The sequence below is a fragment of the Olea europaea genome, unplaced genomic scaffold (assembly GCF_002742605.1).
Source record: "Olea europaea var. sylvestris unplaced genomic scaffold, O_europaea_v1 scaffold1257, whole genome shotgun sequence".
NCBI classification, from domain to species: Eukaryota; Viridiplantae; Streptophyta; class Magnoliopsida; order Lamiales; family Oleaceae; genus Olea; species Olea europaea.
Window position 1 is genome coordinate 404,220 of NW_019230013.1, and position 19,846 is coordinate 424,065.

General features: G+C 34.6%; 1 protein-coding gene across 1 annotated transcript; it reads left to right on the forward strand.

The window, feature by feature from the left end:
• The first annotated feature begins 1,192 nt into the window (after nt 1–1,192).
• Nucleotides 1,193–16,469, forward strand: LOC111374491 (protein FAR1-RELATED SEQUENCE 5-like). The gene is made up of 5 exons (XM_022997157.1): nt 1,193–1,249; nt 1,856–1,929; nt 14,646–14,848; nt 15,198–15,314; nt 15,451–16,469. Exons 1-5 carry the CDS (start codon nt 1,193–1,195, stop codon nt 16,467–16,469), a joined length of 1,470 nt encoding a protein of 489 aa, XP_022852925.1.
• Nucleotides 16,470–19,846: the final 3,377 nt, after the last annotated feature.

Below are 19,846 nucleotides of genomic sequence, written 5' to 3' on the forward strand. Positions count from 1 at the left end.
AGTGTTTCTTTGAAAAATAAAGTGGTTAAAAAAAGGAAAAAATTTCAATTTATGTGTAATATTTTTTTATGAAAAATTGTGTGGTTGAAAACAGGAGAGAGAAAAATGAAATGTAATGGAATAAAATTTAATGGGGGCCAAATGGTGTCTAAAACTATAGTAGTGTCAAAACACTATACATGAAGGTACCAATTCACTCATAATTTTAACAAAAAATCATATCTTGAGAAAATGAAATAATCACTTGCACCTCTACCTACCTCGATTTTTCTTCAAGTATGAAAGACAAAATGTGTAAAAGCCTTTCTCCTTCAAACCATTGCTACTGCTTTGAGCTTAACTTAACAGAAAATGTATTTTTGAGAGCCAATAAAAGTAAATCCAGATTGGAGGAGAGGTATAATGAAAAAGTGACTTTCCTCTTCTTCTAACCTCCATTTTTAGTAATAAAAAAAAACTAAATGGGGGAGTAATATTATCAACATTGTTAAATTGGATCTTTAACTAGAAATTTAAAGAGTATTAAGCCATAAAAATAATTTTTATAAAAAGTTTAGGAAACATTTAAAAAATAGAGAAAAATAAACCATTTATATGATTTGTAACTAATCTCTATGAATGCCCCCACTAATAAAACAATTATTTCATCTAATTAACTTGCTATAATTGTGCTTAATGTGAAAAATGACGAGTTTATAACTCAAAAATAATTATAAAATTTTTTTATGAAAACATCTATATGATGATTCGAGCCTTAGTTGTCTTTGTGAAATAACATGCAAATGACTATTGTCGCAACCCAATTATTCATTAAATCTTTGTACTCAAATTTACTTAAATTTAATCTTTAAATTGTTGGGTTTTCAATAACGTATGGTGTGGGCTTTCATCACCTTAATTGGATGAGCTTCCATGGCTGGTTCTTAAATGGGCTACATCAACCAACTTAAGAAATTGTATCAATGGGAATGGGAGATAATTTGACAAACAAAAGGTCAAGTTCCTATGTGAGGAGCTAGGAATTAAAAAACATCTTCAATACTCCACCACCTTCAAGTATATGGCCAGGTTGAAACCATCAGCAAATTCATCGAGTACATTTTGAAAAGGAAGCTTGAAGCCTCCCAAAAGGGCATAGGTTGACCAGCCTCCCCAAGTGTTGTGGCCCATTCGTACAACTAGCAAAACTGCCATGGGAGAAACACATTTCTCTATGGCCTGTGAAACTGAAGCCATGAGCCTTGTTGAGGTAAAACTTCCCCCACCTTATTTCTTTGCAATGCAACGAAGTATCGTACAATGAATTGAGGTAATGCAAACTTGACTTTCTTGAAGAAATGATGGATAAATTACAAACCAAGTTTGTCTCTTACCAGTGAAAGATGACCACCACTATAATGCTAAGGTAAAAAAAAGTCATTCTGCATAGACGATCTAATGTTAAGAAATGTTTTTCTCTCATCAAAAGAACTATGCATAAGTACATCATGCCCCAATTGGGAGGACCCTTATCGTATTGTAGAGTAACTATGAACTGGCACTTACAATTGAAGAACTAGATGAAAAGGCACAGCCTCATCCATGGAACATAGAGCACTTGAGAAGATTTATCAATGAGTAAGACTCAACATTTCAGTTGGACGATCTCTCCTAGCGAGTACATACGTCTTATTGAATGTAACAAGATTTAGTACCAAATATTGCCGCTTCATCTACTTCAAATGGTAAGGTGCAAGATATCCCCACAAAGGTCACTTCGAATTTAAGATAATGCCTTCCATGGATGAACCATCTACCATTGAAGACAATCCCACAGGGGTTATCTTGAATTTCTTCAATGATGATGCCTTTCAAGGTCATACCATCTACCAGGGAAGAGGCATTTGACGAGGTTGAGTCAGTCCCATGCAAGGATGTCCACTTCAAATGGTAAGGTGTGAGGCTTCTCATAGGGTACACCTCGAATTCCTTCAAAGATGATGACAACATGGGAAATATTTTTCATATTTTTATTTTAATGTCCAAAGTGATATGATTCAGTTGAATACAATCCATTTAATCTAACCTATTCAAGGTAAGTAGTCAACGGACATCAGAGGCGCTAGCACTTATTTAATTTTACTGTTATAGAAATTCTGCTAATGACATTTTAAAATGAATTAACATAAAAAAAATGTAATAGCAAATTGAGGTTAGTTCATTAATAAGGGATAGAAGTGTAATTAAATAGTTACAAAGTGACATTACCAGTAATGTCAAAATAAGCATGCATAAATGAGAAGCAAAACAACTAAAACTTGAAAGAAAATCAATGATTTCCATTAATTGAAGATTACAAAAGAAGAGGTTAAAGCGATTACATTGGAAGTTAAAACTAAGGGTTGGCTACTACTATAGCTCCTGGCCGGATTCCTTCTTCTTTCTTCTGGTTCACCTCGCTTCAAAGACCATCCTGCAAAGGCTCTTCAGCTTCTTCCAAATCTATTCGGCCCCTAACTCATCCACGACGAACTTAATATCTATGTCGTGGTACACCTCCCTTAGGCGATTTATAATCCCTTATACGCTGGAACAAAGCCCAAAAGTTGGCAAAGTTGTCATACTTCAATGTATTATCAAAGTTGTCAATATAATTTTGGACTGCAATTTTGCCAGCCATCTTCGTTTCAGTCTTCAAGGATTCTATCATATCTCTTTTTAGGCTTAAATTAGGTGCAGAAGCTCTACCATCTCCTTGTTTGAAACATCCAAGACCTCGAAAGCGAGGCGTTGGTGCTCATTTGATCGATCAATCCTCTTTGTCAGAGCCACAAACTAAGATTCATATTCAAGAAGTTAATTTCTCAAGCGATTGACTTGGACTTCAGCAGTGTCCAACTTTACCTAAGCTGTTGTCCTCCTCACATCAGTCTCCTTCGCCTTGGCTTTGGCATTTTTCACCTCCTCAAAATGTGGAGAAGTCTCCAATCATTGGCTTAAATCACCATTTTTTCTATGAAGGCTCGTCTTCAGCAACCATGCTTGTACTTAAAGCTCATGCGATACAGGCGTTGTTTGTAGCCTGTAGGTCTTCAACTTCACACGACGTGATGTGATCTTGCCACTCCTCGTGTAGAAGCCCGAGAAATAAAATAAAATTAGGCTATTATATTGTGATGATCAAGCACCACAAGCTTAGCCCATTTAAGAAATGAGATATGGAAGCTCAACCCATTTAAGATTATGAAAGCTCAAGCCATAAGTTAATTAAAAGCCCAACAATTTAAGAGATTAAGTTTAAGTAAATTTGATTACAAAGATTTATTGAATAACTGGGTTGCCTCAATGATCGTCTACTTGATATTTTATATAGGCAACCCAGGTTCAAATCACCATGTATATATTTTTATAAAACTTTATATATGAATTATTTTTTGGAAAATACTATGTGTACATAATAGTGTACACATAGCATTACACCCCCCTCACATGGAGAGGCGTCCACATACAATAAAATATTCGTGGGTCTCCCTTCATGTGAGAGGGGTGTAATGTATAGTGTACACCAAGAGGTGTACACAGAGCATTTCCTTATTTTTTATGGCTTATAAACTCTTCAAATTCTTAGCTAACGACCAAATTTAACAAATTTAATGATAATATAACTCCCCTATTTATTATTATTAAAAAGGAAGGTTACAAAAAGAGGAATGTCACTTTTTCACTACACCCCTCCTCAAATCTTAATTTACTCTTATTTTCTCTCAAAAAATATATTTCATGTCAAGTTAAGCTTAAGGAAATAACAAGGATGAGAAGGAGAAGGCTTAATATACATTTTGTTCTTTTATATCCAAGAAAATTCAAGGTAGGTAGGTGCAAATGTTTATTTCGTTTTCAAATTATGATTTTTCGATAAATGTTTGAATGAAATGGTACCTCCAAGTACAGTGCTTCTGCACTACAATAGTTTGAAAGATTATTCTCATGCTCTACGCATTATGATAATGTTATAGTAATTGAACTTTGCCAGAAATCCATCTATGTGCAACGGTATAAATCTATAGTTCGAAATTTCTAATTTGATAACGAAATGCATCGATAATACCTATTGAGTTTCAAACTCATAGGTTAATTACTTTCCTACAAGCTGAATGGATTTTCTTGGGGCGTGGAAGATGGTAGAGGATGATGCAATATGCTATGGAGGAAGCCGGTGATTTAATAATTTTAATTCGATCATGAAATGTTTTTGTTTGTTTCTTTTTATATGGATTTCTATGGAGGTCATATGTGGAGCCATTCTAAGAATATTTCTTCACGAATAAGTTGTATTTAAAAGTAGATATGTATTATAGAGGTTAATTTACAAAACATCATTTACAAAGCGAAAGGAAAAAAAGAAGTGTTAGCAAAATTAAAGTATTGCCGTCTTTTAAAAATTTTAGTTTCTGTCTTGACTTTAAAAATTCATGGTCACTCGTTACTTGGAATTTTTAGACAAAACCAATGGCGCTGGATAACCACATAGGTTAGCTACTAAATAAACTTGGAATTGTGTTAATTCAATATCGATAGAATTTTATATGTCACTTAAGGTAAATTGCACTAGCTAGTTTTGTTATTTTCTAGTTTTTGCCTTGATCTAAAAAAATCATAACTCGACCGTTACTTAGAACTTCTAGATGAAACCAATTGGATTTGATAGTCTCATGGATTAGCTACTGAATAAATGTGAAATCATGTGGTTTTGATGTCTGTGAAATTTTATATGTCATTTTAAGTGAACTGCACCGGTTTACCTTTCAACTGGATCACTGCTGGGTTTTGAAAAATATTTTAATATCTCATATGATGCCGATGAAGCTAATTTTTGACTATGTCATATTATAAGTGATTTCCTACTTTATATTAAAATTTAATGAAGTTTCAAGGTCGATAGCTGCGCAAATGAATTTATTTTAACACTTATCCTACGAGATAGAAAAAGAAAACAACTTGAGTTAGTGTTAGTGGGATTTTGAGATATATTTTAACGCCTCATCCGTCACCGACGGAAACCAATTTTGGCTATGTCAAATTATAAGATGTTCCCTACTTTTCCTTAAAATTTTATGAAATTTTGACATTGATAACTATGCAAACGAGTTTATTTTAAATTACCGTGCGAAAATCGGAAATCAAAACAGATTACTCTTTTTCTTACTTCCTAAACTAGTTCAAAAATGGAAAACTATCATACCTTTATTTGTTTGGCAGATATGTACTTGCCACTATTCAAGTAATAAAATAGACATATGCATGTATTTGCTCGACTCTTTTCTTCTCTAATGAATGCCTTTATGGAATTATGTTAATATTATGTTACTATCTAAAAGTAGATTTTAATGGGAAATACATTGGTAGTTTTTAGCTTAAATTCTTAAATTAAATTATTGTTTTAAATAATTTCTAAGTCTAAAGCTAATGTACAATTGTTTGGGTGATGCTCTCATACCAATGGGTCGGGGCATTACACCTTAGTGTAATATTTGTTGTGGACTTTGATAGCAGAAGCAATTTCAGAAAGTAGCATCTCTAACACAGCCTTGGACATCTCTTCATCCTTGCTCTCCGAAAATTCGATGACTTTTCACTTCGAGGAGGATGAGCTAGTTTTTTTTGCCTCGAGAGGTACAAAAAGGAGCTGGGGATCAATTTGAGAAGCATCCAAGGATGGAGGAGGATAGTGCCTTTTCTTATTCGAGACCTTGTTCACATGAGGTAAAGGCTGGGATGGTCTTTTCCTTAAAATGATATGAGTAGGGATTTGAGTGGAAAGTGGGGACTTGGTCATTATTGGCCCGAATGATGATGCCCCAGGTCGTCTAATTTTATTTTTTATTAATTGAGGAGCTTTCTCTTCATGCTCCTCATCACAAACAGGGGAGCTTTACCTAGCTGGACCAGTTGGTCATTTTAGCTTTTGCAGGCCATCGAACTGGATTTGATTGTCTAGCAACAACAGCGCTCTGATGGATGGTCGTGAAATCCAACCTCTAAGGTTTCTTACTAGCAAAATTATTTATAAAGTTACGAAGTAATAGCACCTCGACAACAAGTACTGTTAAGATTGAAGTGGTCACCTTGCACTTTGCAACGACATCAGCTCATGGTTAGTGAAGGAGATATTTTTGTTTATCAGTTCGAAGAGACCCTGTTATCTGAAGCTAGGTTGATAGACGTCACGGATGTTGTCAAATTGTTCCCAGTGAATTTGCTTCTCAATAATAAATCTGTAGAATTCCAAATGGGATCATGTATTGTAAAACTCACTTACAACGTAAAATGGGTTAGGAATGTTAGGCCTTCTCATCAGGTTCAGGAAGAAGAAGTTCAATGCTATCATACCCTGCAAATCTCCCTACACTTAGCTTTCTAAGGTCACACTCGATGGATAGTCCAAGGCCTCCCACTTCTTCAAATTTTCAATAGTTCTAGAAAACAACCTCCAAATGTTCTTCTTAGACATAATACACTGACCAATCTGATTAGAAGAGATAATGGAGCTCTCTCAGTTCGAAACTACTTATGCTAGGCCCTTATCCCTTAGACAAAATCAGAAGGAGAAGTTATAGATGTCTTAATAAGTACTGAAAGAGAGAAATTGGTAGAATGTTACCCAAAGGATAGTTTTTCTAGTTCAACTGGCTATCAAAATTAATGGAACCCATAGCAAACAATGAACATCACCAAAAATGCAAGAATATAATTGTAAAATGGAAATGGCAACTTGTAATATGATTACAATTTTTGCATAGTAAAAAGTTTGCAAAATATTGCACCTCTCATAGCTAGAGGCAATCATCTGAACCTTTGATCGAATCAAGGCTCATCTAGGTAGTCTATTCCTCACCTCATCTGGAACGTTGAAACGAAAAGCCAAACATAATTTAAGGGCATGGATGAGGCGTACGGATGCGTCGCCTCAAGCAAGTGTAATTGTCTAGATGATCAACATTTATGACTTGGGTGAAGCATCTTTTGGAAAGAGGCGATGCCCTAGCTGGTTTTCTTCTTTCAAACATGTGTTAGGTTTCAAATCATTGACACGCAATTCAATGATGTCTTATTAGTTCACACATTGATTCACTTCTGCTCCAATGTTAGAATTTCTTAAGGACCTCGCATTTGCTTCAATAACTTTTCTCAAAGCTTCTATCTTTCAAAATCTCTTCTTCAAGCAAGGAGCTCGTCTTTGTTTCAATAACATTTTTCAAGCAAGGACCTTGCCTCTACTTCAATAGCTTTTTTCAGAGTATAGTCCTTAAGCAAGGACCTTTTCTTTGCTTCAACAGCTTTTCTCAAAGCTTCTATCTTTCAAAGTAGCGTCCTCAAGCAAGGTTCAATAGCTTCCTCAATCAAGAACCTATGCCGCATAGCTGTCATATGCTTATGGAATTTGAACCCCAAACATTATATGAATATCAATGCATGGACTTGGGGGACTATATTGTTGTGTCCAAATGCACTACACAGCAAAAGAAAGGTAAGATGCTTCATGCCTACGTATCACCTCGACAATGAGTTTACTGAAAGTCCATGCATTATATGAATATCCATACTTGAAGTTAGGAGATTATTGTTAGACCTCTCTTAAGAGGCCTCTGGTCATTACCAACGTGGCAGCTAACTAAACAAACCAATGAGGCCTATACTCCACTTCACCACCTACCTATCCGAGGTGATGGTTATGAGGTCGCCAAAGTGATACATCAATTTAGTCGAGGTGCCATGTCGAGGTTAACCTCTATAACTTAGGCGAAGTGCCATGCGTGTCGCAGAGAAGAAGTGCAAGGCAACTAACCTTCACATTGATAAAAGGGACCTCCTATACCACCTCTTCCAAAGAGATTTTTTGAACAAAAGCCACCTATGATTGATTGATGTGATATTTTTGTAGTAGGCACCTAAAAGGTCAAATCAGTAGTCTATATTTTGAAAGTCAAACTAGGCGTTAGAGTGGTAGTTCATCAAAAGCATTTGATGCCCGATAGTCTAGGATTGATGGAGTGATACCTAGGAGAAGACCTTATCCTTAAGAAGAGGCCACATGTCACTTCGTTCAATGATTATCATTTATTCTCTACAACTATAACAGCTCATACATTATCTCATTTTAAGGTAATGCAACTTTAGGCTCTCAAAACTATAAATTTGCTCTCAATATATTGACTTTATACCCTCATGGATCCAACCTCTTTATAGTTCACGTCTCTAGCATTTCTCACACCCCTTCACTCATATATTAACTCATTTGACCATAAAAATGTACGCGACTGCTTTCCTTCACTTCGGAGAAGGCCACATGTGACTTATGGTTTGTCCAAGTGTGCAGAACTAAAGACTTGGACACAAGAGGACCCGAGATATTTAGGCCATGTCTCCCTTACAAAATAATGAGGTCAAGAGTATCCCTTTGACAATATTTGATAGGGTGAGCTAGTCATTTTCTCATTGGGAGTTACAAAGAGAAAAATGCAACCATACAAGTACTATGCTTCCTCTGTACAAGTGGAATAACTATTCTTTAAAACATTGTAGCAGGTCAATTCACCTTCATGTCCTCCTAGCAAGAAAGATAGCTTTGTGCCGCATGGTAGATCATGATTTGAAAATGTGGAAAATAAAGTCGAAGGCAACGTCCCATCATGTGATGGTGCACTAATTAATTAGGACTAGTACATCTAGCAAACATGGCCATATTAATTTGAATAAAATCATTTGATGAATAGTTTCTCCCATATTTTTTATATAATATTGGATCCAGATGAAGTGGATGAGTAAAACCAGAGCAAGTTTCACAAGTTTTGATTGAAGTTTGTGTAAGATTTTAGTTGCTCTTTAAAGTATTTTAGCTATTTATTTAATTACTAAAGTTATTCAACATTACACAAATGGTCACTCGATTAGTGAAAGCAAAGTCCAATCTAACGACCATTAAATGTCAATATGTTCTACCTACATGCGCCATTCATATTTCTTGTATAAAATGGTACAAAGTTGTTTTCAACGGCCGAAATTTCACTATTGTTGCTTCTTTCACGTGGAGGTTAGGGTTAAATGAGAGATAAATTTGAGAAAATTTTACAACAATCGAGTTATTTGGCCCACAAATGTAATTAACGAATCAAATTAATGTCCGTCTCATTGCAATTTAGCCCCCATTTGAGCCACATTATTTCTCATTATATTAAATTAAATTTTTCTTTCTCATACTTTTAACCACATAATCTTCAATAAAATAATATTACACGTCAATCAAAAAATTTTCAACAACTCATTTTTCAAAAAAATACTATTCATCTCATTATATAATCTACAAATAATGGGGCTCAAACGGGGGCTTAGTGGATGTGTAGGATTGGTAGCTACTTTCACTACCCGAACGACTATTTTTGTGGTTAAATAACGTTAACGACTAAATTAACTAGAAAATTACCTCAAAGGCCAAAGCGAAATCGCATAAACTTCAATGACTATTAACTCGGCATACGACAACGATGAAATATTCCTCAAGCAACAGCTAGCATCTCATATTCAATTTGTTAATATTGCACGAGAAAAGTGGACCGTGGAATCTTAAAATATAGACAAAGTAAAAAATAAAATAAAATGGGGTAAATTGACAACCTAAAGTTGTATCAGTGAATAAGAATATATTTTAAAATCACTATAGTGCAATGACCTAACTGAATGATTTAATGAAGTAATTAGGATGAATCTATTATGGTTCGGTCCTATATCCATAAATAATAGCTAGGTTTGCTGATCAAACCATAAGCACAAGCTAATTATAATTAATCATTACTCGTATATTAGCTACTTTCGAATGACTAACTCTAGTGACATGCCAAAAATGGAGTAAATTAATGGAACGCTTGTTATGTCAAATTATCAAAAATACGATAAAATTGCTTTCTGTGTATTATTTAGAAAACTATTGAGCTTGTATTGATAGTGGTTCACAAGCGCCCACACAATCCACGAATGCATGTAATAATCTTCTTTACAATTTGATTATGATTAGTTCTATATATAAGTTGATAAAGAGGGCCAATACTTGGAATTTTATCTGTTGGACATAATCAGATCGCTAATTTTGTGATAAGTGGATTTGAGTATTCAATAGTAAAAATTATTTACCAATTCATATAGACGTAAGCACGTTCTTGTCTGCCTCAATTGATTCACGAGTTAATTATGTTACACATTTGGCTACTCAATTGGGTTAATTTCAATTGCGGTACCTGAACATTAAGTGAAATATCTGTTGGGTCACTATAATTTAATTGTCTCAATTTGATCATTGAACTTAAATTAATTTTGAAATGGTGAGTCACATTTTCATCACAACTCCCAACTAATGAAAATTGCTTAGTGTCATGTGAACTCGATAGTCAACACTAGGTCACGTCAAAAAAAGTGTCAAAATAAAAAACAAGAATTTCAACATTTTCTATCGTGGCCCAAATGTCTCATTATATTTTAGCATATGTTTAGCTCATGTTTATAATTACCTATGTTTCGAATCACTTTTATTCACACGTTTTGAAGCTCTCAAGTACTTACTTAACCATTACTTATTTCTATTTATTTATATTTTAAATCGTTCATAAATACTTCACTTCCCCAACATCCTCTTATACGTTAAATGGATATTTTTCATTTGGACACTTTTTTATTATGGCTTACATCATGTTTGGTTGGACTTGTTATTAAGAAAGTAGCCAGTTTCGGCAACAGTTTATTATGGGGATTATTTTGGCAACAGATCCTAACTAAACACCAAAAACAGGCAAGAATTGACTTCTTTCATGAAAAGAAGCCCAGCAAAACAGGGTTATAAGGTTGAGTTGGGTAAGTCACTGGGTCAAATCGAGAAATAGTTGAACGAGTGATGACATTTATGAATCTAAGTTAAATTTCAAATGTGTATTACAAATTATTAAGATTTTAAATAAAATTCAATGACCGTAAATGCAATTCTTTTAAATTAATTAATATGGTAAAAGAATAGAATTGTATTGGTTTGATGCTAATTAGTTAGTGGTATCTGACTAGTGACATTAATTATTTTGTAAAGAAAGCAACATTCATAATCTCACATCTCTTGATAGCATAAATCGAACTTGCAAAGTGCAAAAAAAATTTAAAAAATAAAAATAAAAATAAAATAGGGCCCAGCTAATTAGCTCCAACAATACCAATTTCACTATTAATAACTAAGTTAAGTTAATTGGAGTGCACTGATGGTAAATTCGACTATATATGGTTAAATTAGATGTTCTAGATTACACAAAGACTCCATGACCTTTGCCTCTATTAATGAATATCTTTGTATGCTTTTAGATTGGTTAAAACCCCTCTATATGATCTTTTAAGTACGGAAGATCTCTTGCCGTCCAAGTCGCTACTGGAGCCAATAAACCCATTCAATGAGGATCAAAATGAATAATTTTAAAAAGGCAATATAGTCTTTCCTAACCCCTCCACTTATGAAGGCACTATTTTTCTGGGAATACAACCAAAATTGATAACATTTTTTTGTTATTGGGTCCTTGGTTCACTAAATGACAAAATAATGAGGAAGCCCTTCACCATGCATAGGGGGATTGAATTATCACTCGCCTATTTCCCTTTCTTCAACTTTATATATTATTAATTTAGGAAGAATTTTGTACGATACACTGTGAATAAACAATACCCGTACAGTGCATTATCTGCTCTTATCAAGTCTATTGCGATTATTAGATAAATTAAAGTGACATTTTGATGGATTCTTCAACACCATATTTGTAACGATGTGAATCCCTGTACCCAAGCCGTTAGTTTACATACTGTCCGCTTTCGGTGGGTCTTTCGCCTACTTATCCGTAACGGCTTTTTGTCACGTCCCCCAAGATTCAACTTAAGTGTTACTTAAGGGAAATATTATGAGTTGTGAATTCTTGAGGACACGACAGAAAGCCGTTAGGGGTAAGTGGACGTAAGGCCCAACCAAAATGGACATTATGTAAGCTAACAACTTGGTTACAGGGACCCAGGTCGTTACATGTCTTTAGAATGATTTCCATGCATGTATTTATTGTTGACGTGAACATTAAAGGTAGGAAATAAAAAAAATATTGCTGTCTTGCATTATATCTCAAGCAACAATTGTCAAAATAAACTAGTTTGCATAGTTATCAACTCCGAAACTTCATGAAATTTTAATATAAGGTAGGAAGCTCCTTATACTATGATATACCCAAAATTTGACTTCCGTCTACAATGTATGAGTTATTAAAATATTTTTTTCAAAACCTCGTACAACTCGGTCAGAAGGTGTGGTTTACTTAAAATGACATATAAAATTCCACAAATATCGGAATAACATGATTTTAACTTTATTCAGTAGCTAGTCCATAAGACTATCAAACTCCATTGGTTTCATCCAAAAATTTCAAGTAATGATTGAGTTATGAATTTTTGAAGTTGAGGGTAGAAGCAGAAAACAGCAACACTATCCAGTGTAATTTACATTTAGTTGACATATAAAATTCTAATGACACTAGATTAACATGATTCCAAGTTTATTTAGTAGCTAACCTATGAGACAGCCCCAATTTGAATTCCTTTTAGGTATCTTGTTGGATAATTTACAGAATCTCCATTACACTTCACACCTCGGAACGCACCGTTCTTATAGAGATTTGCGCTTTCATATCCGAGAAAAGAAGTTCACAACCTGTGGGCCTTCTTCTACCTCCATGCGGCATTATTCCGTTAGGCTTTCGCCCCCGACCCATCAGCGTATTTTTTTGTTTTATGCCCCGTAACTCTTCCTCAGCCAGGCTTGGACAGAATAGCAAAGCAATGCCATTGGTACTGTCTAAAAATTCCAAGTAACGAGTGAGTAACAAATTTTTAAAATTAAGTCAGAAGCCGAAACGCTAACACTTTTTTTGCAGCAATATTTCACACCAAAAATTAATTTTTTGACCGTTATTTCACTATTTCAATCATTATTTTTTAATTCTTCACTCACCAGTGGGACCTACTTTTCTTTCTAACGGTTAAAAATCAATTCTCATTAATCAATATCGAACAAACCCACAATGCCCATAGAAGTCTATTTAAAAGAAAATGTAAACATTTCGTAATCAAATTAAAGACTAATCACCGGCTTCTCCATGGCATGTTGCATCTCTATCTACCATCATTCATACCCCCAAGCAAATCAAATCAATCTATACGAAGGGAATTAACCCATGAATTTGAAATTCAATAGATATCATCGGTGCATTTCGTTATTGATTTAGATAATTCGTACGTAGATGGAATTCTGACAAAATTCAATTTTTATGACATTACCATTTGTGGAAGAACGAGCACAATCGCATATTTGGAACGCTTGGATTGCCGGCATTCGAAGAATTGAGCTTAACTTTTTCATACGGTGTCCGTTTTTGGCCCATAAGTACTTTTCGAATATGTAGCGACCATTTTAGATTGAACTCACTGCTTCGTCGTGACGTATGATGGATTTCAGCCGTTTGTGGAAGAACGAGCACAATCGCATATTTGGAACGCTTTGGATTGTCGGCGTTCGAAGAATTGAGTATAACTTTTTCATACGGTGTCCGTTTTGGACCCATAAGTACTTTAAGATAAGATTCCTTAGGGTTTGATTGAAATCTAGCACATAAGCATACACTAAAATTAATATTGGGTCTACTTGTCGTTAAATAAAAAAGTCACACAATCATTCCTCGATATTTAGTTTCGTCGACGAGAGTACCTTGATCATTTTTGTCAAGCTTTACGGATGTGCTCATCGGAGTGTTCATTGGCTTTAGGTCATCCATTTCGAACCTCTTGCGCATGTCTAATATGTTCTTATTTTGATTTATGAATATTCATTTACTTATTTGTTTAATTTGAAGGCCAAGAAAGAAACTTAAGTTCTCCCATCATACTCATTTCAAATTTCATGCACATGCACTTTGAAAATTCTTCACAAACAGACCCACTGAAATGCGTATGAGTTCCGGAAAGGGATCCCCTGAATATTGGGTAGCTGTTGTTAAACCAAGTTGAATACTAAAGGAGTAACTGAAAATATATCTAGAAAGGCTATTCCAGTAGAAGCATCCAAAATGCCTATACGAACTCAATTCATTATTTTAGGATAAAAATGTAGAACCAACAAAAATGAATCATTAGCTGCACCAAAAATAATGTCATCAACATAAATTTGAACGATAAGCAAGTTTTCCTTATGAGTTTTAACGAAAAGTGGAGTGACCGCTTTTCCAATCTTGAAGCCAATTTGAGAGTAGAAATTTGCTCAAACATTTACAATAATGCTCTGGGGTGCCCAAAATGCTGAGGTGGTATTTTTTCACCCAATTTCTCGCCACAAGTGGGAACAAGACCAAACAATAAAAAATGCTGAAAAAAATGTGCAAAACACAACAAATTCAAATTGAAATTAGCCCAACCGTATAGACATTTCCTTTTCATTTTCATTCACTCGTTCCCGGCAAATACGCTTCTTCATCGAAGGCGACCCCATTCCCAGCAACTCCAGTATATTCAACGTAGTCCAAAATTGCAAATTCCCCTTTCATTTTCATTCCCAGTTACCACATTGAACCCTCCCCGCTCTCGGAAGAGGCGATTGATGGCAAAGTCGACAACGTTCCCGGAGACGACGACACCTTCAATGCAGTCATCAACCATGTAATGGAAGGGCTTGTAGAGCAATTTATCTCGTCCCCCAATGTGGTAGCTGATCAAGTTGAAGGCAACATCGGTGGATTTGTAGATACCACAGGCTCAAATGGTATATTAACTTTTTCTTCTCCATTCGAAATCTCATGGTTTACGAATTAGATAACCATGTATTGAAGGAGGGTCAGTTTTGGACAACATGGTTGCTAAGATTACCGACCACGGTACGCTTTGTTCATTCGTGAAATTTGCAATTATACGTTAGTCACATAGCTAACGACAATAAATGGCCATTTTACAATATAGGAATTGTCTTGTTTAAAATACCCAATGACATGTTGAATGACTGTTTTGATAAAAAAAACTGGAATGTAGCATAGTTGTACATCACTGCATTGACTTCATTAAAATAGTTGTTTCTGCAATCTTTCACCTCATAATGGGGAACCTTATTATTGCAGGAGTGGATGATGACATTCTTGAAGGAGTGGATGTAAAGTCGTCAAATATTGTGGGTGACGACAGTTTGGCCAAGGAAATGGTAGGTGTTGAAAATGAGATAATCGTGCCTACAGTTGGTATGAAATTTGCGGATGAAACTGAGGTATTCGAATTTTACAAGAGATACGCTTATCAAGTAGGATTTCCTGTTAGAAAATGAAATACAAAGAGGGGAGATGATGAGTCAGTACGGTATGTGAGTTTTACCTGTAGTCGAGAAGGACAACGAAATCATAACAAAAGTGACATCATTGAATCCTTTACCAACAATTCAAGCTGGGTGTAAAGCTAGATTGACCGGGTGTTCTGATGCATGTGGAATACTTCAAATAAACATGGTACATTTAGAGCATAACCATAAAACAAGCCCATCTAAGTCCAGGTTGAATAGATGTAATAGGCAACTTAGTGAACATGTCAAAGGATGGCTTGAGGTAAATGACATAGCAGGCATACCATTGCATAAAAGCTTTAATTCAACTGTGGTGGAGACAGGTGGTTTTGATAATATGACATGTGTTGAGAAAGATTACAGAAACTTCATCGAGAAAGTGCGATGTTTAAGACTAGGGGAAGGGGATGCCCTTGCAATTCAAGCTTACTTCGCGAAAATGCAGTCATGTAGTCCTGGTTTTTTCTTTAGTATGGACTTAGATGATGATTGTCGACTGAGAAATGTGTTTTGGGCAGAAAAAAGATGTCGTGAAGCGTATAAGGAATTTGGACATGTTGTTACTTTTGACACCACATACCTCACGAACAAGTATAATATGCCCTTTGCTCCTTTCGTGGGGGTCAATCACCATGGGCAATCAACTCTTCTTAGCTGTGGTTTGGTTTCAAATGAATACGTTTGGTGTTTTCGAACATGGCTAGAATGCATGAATGGTCAAGCTCCTAATGGAATTATTACAGATCAAGATCGAGCTATGCAAAATGCTATTCAAATTGTTTTTCCTAAGGCGAAGCATAGATTGTCCTTGTGGCACATACTAAAGAAGTTCCCTGAGAAGTTTGGCTATCACATCGCCAAAGGTCCAATAATGCATGCTAGACATGTGTTAGTCTACGACACATTAAGCTGTGAAGAATTTGAGGATGGCTGGTTGAATATGCTTGATCAGTTTGAATTGCGAGATCATGATTGGTTGAGTGGACTCTATGAAGAGAGAAGTCATTGGGTACCATGCTTCCTGAACACTACATTTTGGGCAGATATGTCAACCACATGAGTGAGAGCATGAATGCATTCTTCGACGGCTATGTGCATTCGAAGACTTCGTTGAAGCTTTTTGTAGAGCAATATGAGCGAGCGTTGAGAAGTAAAGTGGAGAAAGAATTTCAGGCTGATTTCAGATCATTTTTGCAAATGATTCCATGTACCACTAAGTATGATATGGAGAAACAATTTCAAGATGTGTACACTATCACGAAATATAGAGAGTTCCTGAGGGAACGAAGTATGAAGTACGTGAGAATATCATTCTTAGTATCATCAAAAGAGCTACGCCAACAAAAGGAGAAAAGAATCGATGCTCGAGGTTGGAAAGAGTATTTCTCAAAGTGGCGCCGATGAAGGGAATATTATGATTTGGAAAGAAAGGGAAATTGAGTCCTAGATTTATCGGCTCATTTAAGTTTCTTGAAATGTTTGGGAATGTGGCATATTGCTTAGCATTGCCACCTGAGGTTTCAGTAGTGCACAACGTATTTCACGTTTCTATGTTAAGAAAGTATATCCCAAACACTAGTCAAAGTCTAGTGGAGTAAAAACATGGTGAGGATGGGCCTACTTGGGAAAGAAAAGAAGCCGTTTTAGCCAAGTATCCCAATCTCCTTAAAAAAGTAAGTTAAATTTCGAGGACAAAATTATTTTAAGTAGTGAGAGATGTAGCGATTGGAAAAAAATGTTGTGTTTTGCTTAAAATAAAATTTTCTTGTAGAAATCGAATATAATTTGGGTTGTATTATTACATTTCTATGATCATTCCTTAAGAGTTCAAATTAAAGCTTTGATTATGATAGTAAAGTTTTGCATAGTTGTTTTTTTAAAAATAATTCTGTAAGGTGTCGAAATCTCTTTTAGACAACAAATTTTTATTTTGTTACATTATTTTTTGACGAAACACTTTATATTAATTGCTACCTCTATTACATCCTTAAATTTTAAAATTAGATACGCTTGTATACCCAAATTCAATCCACAATTATACATATTTCAACTTACCATTTCACCATTTTTGTCAATTGTGATTGAATTTAGAAATTGAATGACACGTCCCTATTCATCCATTTGAAGACTAACATTTCAAAAGCCGTAACCCCCCACTCACATTATCTTTTACACCCACCCACCCACACACACACACACACACATAACTGCCGTTGAATTTGGAAGTTAAATGTCACATCCCTGTTTATCATTTGAAAGTCAAATTACAACTCCAATTTTGAATATTAACTCCCCACTTACATTTTAGCTTCCACTGCCAACTCCCGTTTTAATTTATTGCCAACCGTCTCCTCCACTTGAAATTTAAAACAATAACTTCCTACAACCCCCACTACAAGAAATATATATTTTCCCTACAAAATTTCCATAGACAAATTGAGATTCATTTGCGGAATTCACTTTTCCCCAAAGAAAAAAACTGTTTTGAAGGTTATGTTTTAATTCAAAAATTTTCCGTATTAGAGAAATTCGTGCCCACAAAAATTATATCTTTCCCCAACAAAAAATTTGTCGGGAAAAATATATCTTTTTCCCAACAAAAATATTAGTCCTCTTTGTAGGCTAATAGAGAAAAATTATCAATTACTATCTTTAGTTTTAGTCCCCACAAATTATATTTGAAGTTAAAAGATCATTAAAAGAAAATGTGAAAAATACATTTTTTTTAACAAAATTCAAAAATAGAAACGCTCATCATCAGTCATCAGACTCATCACACACGTAATTAGTGATAATCTCTTAGCCTCCAAAGTTTTCCCAAAAAATTTCATTCCCTCTTTTGCCGTCTTCAATCTTCTTTGCCTTCAAAAAGGTTTCCCCCAAAATTATTCAATTCCCTCCCTTTGAGAGATATGCTTAATCTGCCCAAACCTAATTTCTTCAATTCATACACAGTACATCATCATGAAATTTCGGCTTCATCTACAGATTTCTATGATATTCTTCAATTAGTCTTCTACGTATGCCCATCCCAAGATTATATCAAATATTAAAGTTTGTAGTTCATTTCATTTATATATGTAATCATCCATTGTTTGTTACCAAAAAGTCATATACTTCTAAGAAAATTTCTCCCGATCTATAGAGTCAAAGAGGAAGATGAAAATATCAGATTTGTTCTTGATGAATATGGGTAGTTATGTTGTATTGTTATTTCTATTTTGTGTATGTGTAAGGAGAATATATAGATCTCGTTTGTTTTTGTAAGATGTAGTCGTTTATGAACATTTGCATCTTAAATGCATTTGGAACATAATTTTCAATTAAGATACATGAGGGTGAACATTTCTACCTGGAAGTTGGATATTTGGTAGAAGAAACTGTACATTTATGATGTGAAAGCCATATACAAGAATCGAAAAAGGTAGATTTATGCATCTTACTAGGGTAAATTTGGACATCCTTATTAAATAGATAACTCTTGGTCTTCAACTGGTTTTGACACGATAACAGTTTGATAGTTCAACCGGACATTCTCTAGCAGGGAAATATAAAGAAATCCTCCATATGCTGCATTAGTGCACTTCCATCTAATGGATCGGAAAATATTTATCTTTGTGTTCAATATTTTTTCAACCAATTCCTTCTCATCTTTCATAAATTCACTGACAAGAACATTAGGCGTCACTTGTGCTTTGGAGTCTTTAAGTGGTAGTTTTAACGTCTAGTCATTCCCCTATTTGATGGGATTAGTAGACATAAATTCCAGAATTTCTCTTTTCTTATCTTTTGTTGCAAACAAATGTAGTATTGGTGTTAAACTTTTCGGGATGTCTAGTTGTGTAATCAATTAGTACCTGTTTTTATTTGGAAAAAAAATGAAAAGAAAGATATAGGTAAGCCACAGTTTGTTTGCTATCATTTTTAGTTAGAGAGAAAATTGTAAGCATTAATTTCGCTGTAGAAAGGCAGTTTTCTCCCGATCTAGTTAAGTTTGGGGGATTTCACTCTATTCTAATTTTCTTTTCAAAGGCTACCCTTGTTCTTTATTCATTGGCTTTTGAGAAAGAATAAAAAAAAAAAAATTCTTGCACATTGTTTCTAAATATGTCACGTTCATGGTAAGAATAATCCTTCTTCGTATTTTGAATCATTAATAATGAATAATTATTTTCTCATGTTTATTTTGACCTAATTTTTTTTATTTAATTCTCTCAATTGAATAAAAAGTTCTGATTATTAGTTAAAATATAAACGAGTGATTTATTTTGATTGGTGCTTCGATGTATCCAAGTGACTATGTGTTTATGTATGAGTATATAACTAGCTATTTAAAGTAATGGTGTCAGTTTTATTGGATTTTATGTAACTATATCATAAATGGAGAGATTGGAATTGTATGTGCAAAAGAGAGTGTGTTGCATGCATTTTTTAACC